Source organism: Sturnira hondurensis, unplaced genomic scaffold (genome assembly GCF_014824575.4).
Source record: "Sturnira hondurensis isolate 20B ecotype Veracruz unplaced genomic scaffold, ASM1482457v3 Scaffold0008380, whole genome shotgun sequence".
Lineage (NCBI taxonomy): Eukaryota > Metazoa > Chordata > Mammalia > Chiroptera > Phyllostomidae > Sturnira > Sturnira hondurensis.
The window spans coordinates 1,480,160-1,491,948 of record NW_028081011.1 but is presented as its reverse complement, the minus strand read 5'-3'; the positions used below and the strand labels follow the sequence as shown (position 1 = coordinate 1,491,948).

General features: G+C 52.4%; 1 protein-coding gene across 1 annotated transcript; it reads right to left on the bottom strand.

Annotated features, from left to right (window-relative positions):
* Nucleotides 1–1,579: 1,579 nt before the first annotated feature.
* TRIM50 (tripartite motif containing 50) lies at nt 1,580–9,214 on the bottom strand. Its single transcript, XM_037054719.1, has 6 exons — nt 8,807–9,214; nt 5,812–5,907; nt 4,696–4,926; nt 4,568–4,590; nt 3,251–3,375; nt 1,580–2,348 (listed from the first exon to the last, which is right to left on the bottom strand). Exons 1-6 carry the CDS (start codon nt 9,212–9,214, stop codon nt 1,759–1,761), a joined length of 1,473 nt encoding a protein of 490 aa, XP_036910614.1. The 3' UTR covers nt 1,580–1,758.
* Nucleotides 9,215–11,789: the final 2,575 nt, after the last annotated feature.

Sequence of the window (11,789 nt, the reverse complement as noted above, 5' to 3'; positions counted from 1 at the left end):
CTGGTGGGAGGCAGAAAGGTGCACACTCAAGAGTAGTTGATGACGTTTTAAAGAAGGGACTGCTCAGAGTGAAGGGAACAGGGATGGTGCAGTCAGTACTCAGGGCTCACAGCAGCACTGCTCACGGCTGGGCCTGAGGAACAAGGGGAGAAGGCGAGGGTCACCTGCCAGGAGTCTTAACTGGAGGGGAGCTGCCAACCCATAGCCCCTGCAGGCAGGAAACCAGGAAAATAAATACCTCAAACTCCCTCTCCTGCCCACCCCTCCCATCAGCTGAGCCCAACAGGAAGGCAGTTCTGTGTTCCACGGGGGCCAGCCTCCCAGGACACAGAGCAGGATGAAGGGTGGAGCGTGGAGATAGAGGAGCGACACTCCAGCCCAGTCCTGGGACGGAAGGAATTGCTGCATAACCAAAAATCAGGTCTGAAGGGTGTCAAGTGCCTAGGAACCAAGGCCAAGGCCTAGCTGATTCAGCCAGTAAAGACATAACGAGCACCATTTATTCAGTTTATTACATACATAGCAAAAGGAAGATTAGCCAGAGGTGGGCTTTGTCGCACACACCGAAGACGGGTGATGTAGAACTCGAGGGGGTTATGACTGCGACGTGAGTTGTGGGATATCCTGTTGGGAGGACCCAATTGGAGACTTGAGTAAGCTGTTTATAGTCTGCAAGTCTACTTGGGAGGAGGTGGAGCGGAAAGACTCATTCTTCATCAGAGCCTAGGAGATGATGTCTCCTGAGTTTCCCGTGGACGTGGCCTTGAGGTAGCACCTCACAAGCCTCCTGTCTTCTCCTGTTCCTGGAGGACCCCTCAGGCTGTCAGTCCAGCCGTGGCCCGTGCAGCCTACGTGGACACACGCCAGGGCACCATAGTGGAACTCTTCCCCATGGAAGGCTCTCAGGTGGCTTCACAGACCGCAGTTGCACAAGGCTGGAGAGCTCTCTAAAGCTCCAAGTCTCAGGTAACTGGGCCCCTACCATTTTCTCTCTCTCCCAATTTTCAGATTCTTGGGAGAGAATGTAGCTGTCCCAGCCTTAGTCTGGATGGACACCATCATCTGTGGCCAGGGGTAGGCTCACCATGAACAGAGATGGACTCTGTGCATGGCACCTTCCAGGAATGGGCTGCTCCCTTGTCTGGCCCCGTTATTTGCTTCAGCTTTAAAGTAGTGATGATTCCATCTCATCCAACAGCGGGAAGCCAGGAGAGGTCCATGAGGATGGAGCAATGGTCTATGTGGCTCTGACCACAGACCAATGGGCCATGGGTGGAAGCACGCTCAAGCCCCACCAGAGGCTGGAGACCAGAGCATAAAGTGGTTCTGTACAGCGATTAATATTTGCAACTCATTTAAAGAGGAAGAAAGTGGTAAATTTATTGTCTTCAAGTTATTTTAAGTTCAAAATGATAATGAAAAATTACGTATGGGAATGTTTCCACCCCCAGTTGGAAGGGTAAGCAACGAGCGTGATTAGGAGGGACCGAGGGAAGCCCATGGACACCAAGGCCTACTTCTGTTGGTTGAGAGGCAGGTTGATAACCTGACGCTAGATTAATAAACAAGCCCTTGGCCAATGGGAAAGAGACTGTGGTCCTTTTCTCCTTATCACTAAATGTTTCCAGGGAAGTGCAGGCATGAAGACCTTCCCAAACAGTAAAAATGGACCCTCTGCTTGCTGAACCCGGCAGAAGCCCTCAAGTCCCCACACCCAGGTGGGAAGGGCCTGAGAGCAGGCAGTCCCGTGAGCACTGCCTACAGCTTGATGGGCTGAGGCGAGGTGAGGTGGCTGGGCCCACTGGGCAGGGGCAGCACCATGGGCAGGGAGTTGCTGCCCCTCTCATGCCAGCATGTGTCCAGCATGGGGTAGAGCTTGCCCTGGAAGTCAGCCTGGAATGTGTGGAGTGGCCGCAGGTCATCTGGGCGGTCAGCATCGAAGAAGGTGAGCTCTCCCTGCTCATAATGCAAATAGATGCCGATGCGGTGTGGGTGTCCGGCCACAGGCAGGGTCACCCTTGGGCAGCCAAAGGCCTCATATACCCGGCCCTCCTTCAAGCCAATGAGCCACATGCCATGTTCTGGGGACTTGGTCAGCTTGCCTTTGCGACTGGCTGTGCCTTTGATGACCCCCAGGCGCCAGTCACTCTTGCTGCCCACCACCACCTCCCAGTAGTGGCGGCCACAGGAGAAGCCCCGGTTGGCCAGGACACAAGTACTATAGTCAAAGCGCTCGGGCTGGCTGGCACGTCGCTGGGGCAGGAGCCCACACTGCACCACCGTGTTGCCCTTGGAGAGCTCCAGGAGAGGATGGGCTGTGGCAGGGTCCAGCCTGAGAGGTTCCGGTGCTAGGGAAGATAGGGGAGGGCATGTTTGCAAGCCACACAGAAGGCAGTAGACCCTGCCCCACGGGAGGCTTGTTGGAGGCCCTGAGCCCCTCAGAAGAGAAACTGCACAGGCTCATCTCTCTATCCTCGAGGCCTGGAAGGGACCAGGCACAGAGCGGGCACCTTAAGGATGTTTGCTGGATAAAGGAATGATGCCTGAAGGGTGGCAGAGATGAACAGCTGTGAGCTGAGGCCTCCTAGCAAGGGATGCGGTGCGGGCCTGCCTAAGGCAGAGACGCTGACGAGAGGACCTGGCCAACTGCCTGCCACGTGTTCTCCACAGCCAAACTCCCCGGGCTTTCTGGAGAATCCATAACAACTGTGGCTGTTTTCTTTGCTACCCCAGCAGCCTATTCAAGGACAAACTCCCAACTGACCTCTGCTAGCCACCGGCTAATCAGTTTACACCAAAAATGTGCAAACAACATTCACCATGCAGAGAATATTTTTTTTCTCTGCCCCCTTTTCTATTATATAAATCCTGTTTTTGTCTTTGTTGGATGAAATCAGCCTATTGATTGATCTCCCTTATGTGCCAATAATAGAATTAATTAGAAGCCTGTGAGTGTTTCTCAACAGAGTAACAGCTACATTTATTAATCATTAAACTATATACACATATATATTTGTAAATATGCAGCCTCACAAGGTGGGCATTAATAGCCCATCTGCAGATGAGGAAGTAGAGGCTCAGAAATCATACAACTTGCCCTAGTTAGTATGACATGGAGCTGAGCTTGACTCGAGCCTTTTGGTGGAACCCGGTTCCTGTGCTCCCACCACAAGCCTCTGCAAGCCTCCCTCCCAGCTCTCTGTACTGTGTACTGGCAGCCCTCAGGAACTCGGATGGGTTGGGGCCTCACCTGGCAGAACCTTGCGGAAGAGCCTTTTCCACACGGTCAGCTTGATGTCGGCCTGGTGAAGACCTGGCTTGAAGGAGATGGGGCTGAATGTACTCTCCAAAGGTCGGGCCTGCTGGAGCTCTGCTCTGGAGGCAACAGTTCACATTGACGGCAGAGCTGCCTCACCCATGTGCAAGTCCAGTCAGACAATCACAGAGCAGGAGACTGCACTCAAGATGGCTATCATCTCCTCCCCTCCACCCCCGTCTCGGAGGACCTGCCTCCTTCCTGGGAGGGGTACTAGTCTCTATTAGTGGTCCTCAGAGTGCAGGTCCTAGACCAGTGGCATCACCTGGAAGCTTGCAAGAAATGCAGATTTCCTTGGGTCCCACTCCAGACCTGCTGCATTCGAAACTGACCACTGGGGCCCAGGGCTGTGTTTGAACGAGCCCCCCAGGTGACTGTGATGCACGCTAACATTTCAGGACCCTGGTACTGGGGCGATCGGGTTCTCTGTCCATTTATTTAAACCAATGCTTCTAATCAAATTGTCTCTGAGACTAAAGAAAATCTGAGGCCCTGGCCAGGTAGCTCAGTTGGTTAGAGCATCGTCCTGATACTCCAAGGTTGTAGGTTGGATTCCCAGTCAGGACAATTACAAGAATCAACCAATGAATGTATAAATAAGTGAAACAACAAGTGTTTCCCCCTCGCCCTTCTAAAAATCAGTAAAATTTTTTAAAACGTAGAAAGAAAATTTGAGAAAAGGAGGAGACTCGTGAACAGGGTCTGAGGAAGGCTCGGGAACTGCATGGATCGTTCACTTCTTGGGACTAGAACGTGGGTCCAGTCCCTTTCCACACCAGCCACAGTGCGGGGGCCAAGGCCTCTCACTCCAGCCCTTACCCACCTCGTCCACTTATTTCCTGTTTTACTGCCAGCCATACTGAACTTAGAGTCCTCCCAAGCCCACATACTACTTTGCCCTTCCACATCACTCTGCTTGCCTGGCAAACTCCTGTCCTCTCCTTTCTCAGGTATCCTATCCATCCACTGTCTTTGCCAATCCCCCTCACCCCAACAGTCGCCTCCTCCTCTGTGTTACTTCTGTAGCTTCTATTGTTCCAGGTACCCACAGTGATGTAGCCATAGTTCCCTGCACTCCTCCCACCGGTCTGTAAGACCCCAAGGGAGGGACGTGACTTCTCTCTGTTTCTCCTGGCCCCAGTACAGAGCCAGATGTGGGCAGCTGCTCCTGAGGCGCTGGGGAAACTGAAGAGAAGAGATGCCATGTCTGCAGCCACCAGACCCATTCTGCGAGCTTCCCCAAGGTATTACCTGGAGGCCATGGAGTGGTATTTCTGGAAGACAAAAGAGAGGTAGTTTGGGGCACAGCAGAGGCTATGCAAAAGAGGCTCTCGGGGTCCTAGGGGCTCGGCGCAGGGGACACTCCCTTCTCCACTCACCCGGATGAACTCGTGGTAAGTCTCATTCCCAAACTGCTCCAGCACACACTTGGCTTGCACCAGCCGCTCCCGTGTGCCCTGGGCCTGCTCCAGCTGCATGTCCAAGGAAGCCACAAGGCCACGGGTATGACCTTCCACCCCTTCCAGGCAGCGGGCCTTCTCCTCCTCCACTAGGTGGTGCAGCTCCTGGAACTCACGGCGGATGACCCAGCTGAAGACATCGGACTCGTTCTAGGACAGAGCCAGCCTGTCAAGTCCGGAGCCGCACCGGAGTGGCGATGACTGACCTCCATGTCTCCAGGGCCTGGCAGCTGACGGGCTGGTCCTGGTGCCTGAGTCCCAGGGCCGAGGCCTGTCCAGGCGCTCTCACTGTGCCTGGAGGTCCCGGGGGCACCATGGGAGTGGGCAACGGTGGCAGGGCAGAGGCTGGGCCCCCAGTTCCCATTATAAAGCAATGGTTCTGCTTTCACTTGTCTTTACTACTAAGTGTGCAGGGAAGACTTTACCTTATTACAGGGTTCCATGACTGAAAAGAGTCTGAAAGATCCCAGGAAAGCAGACTTGAATTGACATAGCCCTGATTCCCCTGTAACCCCCAGTTCTGTCTCCACGGAGCAGGGTAATGCCACCTCTCTCTCAGGGGGGAGGGGTACTCAGGGGACACTGCTGCCATGTCGCCCACAGGGCCTCGACTCCATACCCGCCCCGCGCCCCTCACTGCGGAAAAGCAGAGCTCCAAGGGGACCTTTAGGCCTTCCCGTGCCCGTGCTGCAAGGCACCGAGCAGGCACCACACAGATTGTCAAGGTCAAGCAGACACATGAGACGGGGGCTGGCGAGTCATGCCCACACTTTGGACTGTTTACTTCTGGGACTTAGGTTCTGGGTTATCTCAGTCCCAAGGACAAGGGAACACAAGCCAACTTAGAGACAGTCCTGACAACTGGGTTGAATTCCCCTGAGGAGATTTGCACCTTCCCCACCCTGCCCTGGAATGCTTTGAATGCTGGCTTTATATGGAAGGCATGGATTCCCGTGCAGGACACTTTAGCCCTGGGCTCTGTAGGAAAGGGAAGGTGGCTGGTCCCAGCACAGGGGCACAGGAAAAAGCACTCACGACAATCCGGGTCCTATTGTTCACCAGCTTGGCGATGTGCTCATCCACCTTCTTCTGTTCCCGCTTCAGGTCAGAGATGAGGGCTGCAAGCTCCTCCTGGAGGCAACGTGTGCGGCCCCATGAGTGGCTGGCCCCTGGCCCATCTTAGCTCCTAGGGCCTCACCCTTCTAGGGAGCCCCCCAGTGGCTACTAGCACTCCCAGTGGCCCCAGGATAGGCACCAGAGCTACCCAGGTGCCCTTGACCTCCAACTAGCTAAGACTACTCAAGAATATTCCACATTGACTGTAGGATCTGCTCAGACAGAAGAGGACTCCAACTCATCCCTCTCCAAGATGTGAAGAAAGGCGCCGAACGTTGTTTCACCACATAACACCCAAGACAGGTGATTGCCAGTCTGAAGCCAAAACTCCCACAAAACCCACCAGGTAAACTCCAGGCACCAGGAGGTCCAGAATTAGTGGGCATTTTGATTGTTACAAAAGGGCTGTCTCCAAGTGAGGCCAGTGGTGCGTGTGGTGGCCCAGGTTATACCTGCTGAGTCCCCACACCCTAGAAAGACCTAAATCCACCCCCAGCAGGCTTGGGCCCAGCCTAGATTTAAGCGTTCCCAAGGATGAAGTAAACTCACTTCTGGGCTGCCCCAGCCCCCAATCTGACCTGTCCTTAGGGATCCAAGCAGGACCTCCTAGACCACGATCTGGCTGCACCACTTGACTGGGGCCCTGCGGGTTTATGCCCATGAAGTGTACAGACTCTGGCAAAGAAAGTTCCTGAGGAGAAGTCAGCTGCAAGAGCCTTTCAGAAAGGGAGCTGGGTAAGGAATGAATGGACGCAGAGTCCTCGCTCTGGATAAGGAGCCTTCAGATCACACAACAGCCCAGGAAAAGGCATTCCAATGGTAGTCCTCTCGAGGCAGAGAGAGTTGGGACTGGTTCTTTCTCAGCGATGGGGCCACAGTGAGAGCAAACACAATTATGAAAATAAAGTGTCTCAACATCTCAATCAATAAGAAGAAAACAGATACGCATGACAGGGATCTGGTGAAGGAACCTAAATTGGTCACGTCACATGGACGAGTCTTGGGATCACAAAAAAACATGCCCTAAACCAGGACTCAAGCTAGGCCCTGGCTCCTTGCCAGAAATGATGAGCAAGCTCCCGAGTGTTCCCTTCTCCCTGGGGCAGCCGTCTGCTAATAAAACGTGGACTCAATTCCATTGTACTGCGGTTGGGCTTCCTCCTTCCACACTCCGCTAAAACCACTCTTGCCAAGGTGACCGGTTCTTACCACTAAAGCTAACAGACGCTCACACACAAGTGATGTTCTTGTTAAAGGGCTCTGATCCTCTGATTTCTGGGAGGCCATGCTTGGCCAGTGTTCTGCTCCTTCTGTCGATTCTTTCTGTCCCCTTCTTGGGATTCTCTCTCTACCCAAACCTCAAACCCTGGTGCTCCTTGGAGCATCACTGGGGCCTTCTCTTGTCACTCAGCAGACTCTTACTCCCAGTCTGTTATCCCCAGCTTCCCCCTCCAATCTACCCCTTCGGCAGAGGGATAGGGCTACATCACAACTCTGCTTAAAAACCTCCAGCGCCCACCACTGCACTCTGCTTGAATAAACTACAAGTCCCCCCGCAAGCCACACAGGCCTTTCCATGACCTGGCCCCGCTTACCTCATCTGTCCTATCTGGCTCACACCTCACTCTCCCTTGAGCTTAATGGAATGATTTATAAATCCTCAAATGTGCCATGCTGTTTGCCTCCTGGTCTTTTGCACATGCTCTTTATACCTGGAATGCCTTCCCTCCCCTTCTTTTCCCACCAAGTCCTCCTTGTGGTTCAATTCTTAGCTTAGCAGTTCACTTCCTCCAGGAAGCCTTCTCTGACCACCTGAGACCAGGCAGGAGCCATGCTCCAGGCAGTCTCACCTGGAGACTATTCGACCTTGGCAGCAGCACCCAACACATGGGACTCTGTCAGACCACCAGATGGTAAGCCCCACCGTGGCAGGGCGAACCTCTTGCCCACTACTGCACCATGGCATCACACAGCGGCTAGTGCAGGTCAGATGCCCGGTAAATGTCTGTGGGGAGGAGGGGCTGGCCCCGCACATGTTTCCTACTCGTCTCCCAGGGCTGAAGGAGCACAGAAATGCTGCCCACAGCACTCAGCCAGGAAACTTCTGGAACAGTTTACAGGGGGCCCCTCTGCCTGCAGGTCACCATGTTCTTTCTTTTCTATGGCTGCCTCACTTGTATTTTGTCATTCCTCACTTTTATGTCCCCTTTCCCTCAAATACCATGCCACGTACCCTATAATAATTCACTTCCAAGAGCCCTTCCCGCCCTTTCTGATCTATTGCGGGTGGAAGGAAAACTGGCCTTGGTTGGAGTCCCAGCTCTGCCACTGACAAGCTGGGTGGCCTTGGGTAAGACACTTACCTTCTCCGAGCCTCAGTTTCCTCACGTGTAAAATAAAATAAAAACCCCACCCTTCTTAAATCTTAGGTCAGATCAGCATTAATTAAAGATGGTATCGTTGTTATGATTAGCTATCTTAAATGATGACCCACTAGACCCGATGCAAAGTTCCAGGGGCTCAGGAACCCATCGATTCCACAAATACATTGTGAACATTTAGTACCCCAGGCACAGCTCCAGGCACAGAAATACCCCTGGGAACAAAACGAAGTCCCTGCCCCACTGTGTCTGAGAGTGCAGCCCCAGGAGCGTTCAAAGAGAAGTACGGGGCGAGAAGGGCTAGCATGTGACGCAGTGCGCTCTCCACCTTGCCTACCCTCAGCACCTGCTCAGAACTTCAGGGATGAATGAATGCTCCGGCGGCGTTCTGCTTTAGGATAAGGCTGGAGAGAATGCCAGTCGACCCGTATTGGCCTAGTGATGGCGCCAGAGAGCGCAGGAGCTGGGGTCCGCTGGCTCCTGGGGCCCCCCAGGCGGTCTGGGTTCCCACCCCCAGCAGTTTCGCTGCCCACCTTCATGCGGCTGTGGACGGTGGAGACGGGCGTGACCCGGTGGTGCTGGTGGGAGCCCAGCAGGCCGCAGAGGCCGCAGATGAGCTCTTGGTCCTTTTCGCAGAAGAGGCTGAGCGGGTTCCGGTGGTGCGCACAAATGTTAGGCTCCGGGTCCCGGGGAAGCCTCAGGGCTTCGATCACCCGCGCCAGGGAGACGTTGGGCGAGGAGCTGCTGCCATCCACCTCCTGCCGGCACACTGGGCAACGCAGCTCAGAGTCCCTGTCCAGGTGGCAGGACAGGGACACCAGACAATCTTTGCAGTAGGAGTGGCCGCACTGCAGCATTAGGGGCTCCTTGAAGACCTCAAGGCAGATGGGGCACTGAAGGCGATCCTCCAGCTCCGTCATGCTCACCCGCCAAGCCGCCATCGACGGTGCAAGCTGTAACACAGGGCGCCTTCCTGAGCCTGCTTCCCGGACTCCCTCTGTCCACAACCCCCTGGAAAGGGCCTCAAAATTAGAGGGCCTTACAAACTCCAGTCCTGGATTCCAGTCCTGACCCCCTAAGATCTGAGACAAAGTGCTTAAATGAGGGGTCGGAGGTGGGAGAAAGTCACTTTGAGATATATGATTCTACATGTTTTTTAGTAAAACTCGGATTTGAAGGTAAATATGAAAGGGACCCTCTGCAGTGTCATTTGTTGTGACACAAATAATGCAAGCTCCAGCCTCAGCAGGTGTCCTGACCTAGGACTAGACAGCAAAAACAAGCAAAGGTCCTGCGACCTTGTAGATAAGGGTTCAAACTGGTGAGCAACTGTTGGAATCAGAGTTGCAATAGAGGTTCCTGAGTCATCCCTTCACACATCTCCAGTGAGACCCGAAATCTACATTTACAAGAGACACTCCCAGATCATTCTAAAGCAGAGAGTTGTCTTAGAACAAAATTCTTCTGAAGAGTCTGGGACTTAGGAGAGCTGTATCTTAATCTCCCACCCATTCCCCTAAGAAAACTGATAGCCTCTGAGAGAGGAGAAGCACCGAGCTGGAAGCACCGAGGTGGAAGTCAGCAGCAGACCCCCACACGGAACTACCTGGCTTCTCAGGAGCCACTAGCCTCCCACCGGGGCCTCAGAACAGCATCACTGACCTGACTGGCTTGGCCTCTTCTCCCCAGGATGGAATGGCAGGAGAGAGGACCTGGGGATTGCAGCTGGATGCCTGCTCCACCCCCTGGTCTCTGCCCCTTTCCTCCTCCCATTTCCCAGCAACACCCCCATATCCTCAATGTCACCTAGATCAGGTGGAAACTGGGCCATGTCACGGGACTGGAGACACAGCCTCCGCTGGACCAGGTCTGATAACTGTAACATTCAGGTGCATGCTTTGGCCGGGCAAGGGGAAGGGGTGGGGACAGAGAGGCTGGGCAACCAGTTCATGCCTTACAGATCGCAAATGGAATGGACTTGTGCTGTGACATCATCTTCCTGAATCTCTCTTTCTTTTAAAAAGATATTTGTAAGAATGTGTATGAATGACCCATAGACATGGACAAGAGTGTGGGGGTGACTGTGGAGGAGGACAAAGGGGGGGAAATGAGGACCACTGTAACAGAATAAAGAATAATAAAAAGAGAGAAGAGCCTAAGAATAAAAAAACCTGAAGATATTTTTATTTACTATTTAGATTTTTAAATTGGGGTATATCTTCTAAAAAGCACAGAAATCTTAACCACACACTTAATGTACACTTTATATATTCTCACTCTCCAGATCAAGACACAGAGCATCCTAGTCCCTAGAAGCCCCCCATACTGTCCCCAGGAAGAACTTCTCACAAGAACAGCCGCTCTCATGGCCCACGTCATTGCAGATTAACGGGGCCTGGTTTTAAATGTCAAATGAACAGAATCACTTAATATGTACTCTTTTTGTGTCTAATTTCTTCAATATTATTGCAGTCATAACTTTTTATATGAAGTCTTTCGACGGGTTACAAATTCAGTGACACTTTATTTGCAGTTAATAATATACATTCTGGATAATAATATACAGGGCATAAGATACTATACCTGTCTCAAGGGTGTGGTGGGAAATTATTGATCGGAAAGGACAGAATGCACCTCTGGGGTGCTAAGAAATAAGGAATTATAGAGCTTCCAGTGGCAGATTGTGGAAAGGGGCAGCAGGCGCCATGCACGCCCCTCAAAGGTGGCAAAGGCCCAAGAAGCAGGCCAAGGAGATGTACAAGGAAGATAAGGCATCAAGCAAAAGCGAAAAGAGGAGCAGAAGGAACTCAAAGAACTAAAAATGAAGGCTGTGGGGAAAGACCACCCGCCCGCCCACAGATGGAACTAACAAATCTGGCAAAAAGTGAGCTGTTCCTTGTGTCTGGGGTGGTGGTGACCATTAATGCCATTCCCGTTTTAAGTCCTGGACTTCCTGTCATACCATCTGTTGCCATTTGTAACTAGGATGAAGTGTTGTCCTGGAGCCTGTCGGTACATTTAAGAATTAGCTTTTGTAAATCATCATCGTTCAGTGGCTCATCTCTTCAGTTCTTCTCACCCGGCCATTTCAGTCTTAGCTATGAGGTCAGAGGAAACTGAGCCCAGAACCCTGCCAAACAACAGAATCACCTCGAGATCTTTGTTGTATCCTAATCCTATACCCCCTGTAATTAAACCAACTCATCTGAAAAGGAAGGAAGGAAGGAAGGAGGGGCTCTAGAACAGCAGGCCTAAGCACCTATGTCTGCCAGCAGTGACAAGCAAGACCAAGGCCTTGTAGAAACAGATAGAAAGCTATTTTTATTTGCTAAGTCAAGAAATATTCATTGAGAACCTGCTATGTGTCAAATATTGAGCTGGGCATTGCAAATATATCAAAGAACAAGACAGACAAGGTTTCTGTGCTTTTGGAGTATGGGAGTCGGAGAGGTGGGTGTAAGGTCATGAATAAACAAGCTGATGTAATGGTGTTAAATGGCACACAGGAAGTACACA

Excerpts from the sequence above, each read along its gene's own strand:
- TRIM50 (XM_037054719.1), bottom strand. The coding sequence starts at position 9,214 with ATGGCGGCTTGGCGGGTGAGCATGACGGAGCTGGAGGATCGCCTTCAG. Across the intron at positions 4,591-4,695 it reads CTTACCACGAGTTCATCCGG|AAATACCACTCCATGGCCTC; the intron begins GTGAGTGGAGAA and ends TTTGTCTTCCAG. Across the intron at positions 2,349-3,250 it reads CTTCCGCAAGGTTCTGCCAG|CACCGGAACCTCTCAGGCTG; the intron begins GTGAGGCCCCAA and ends TATCTTCCCTAG.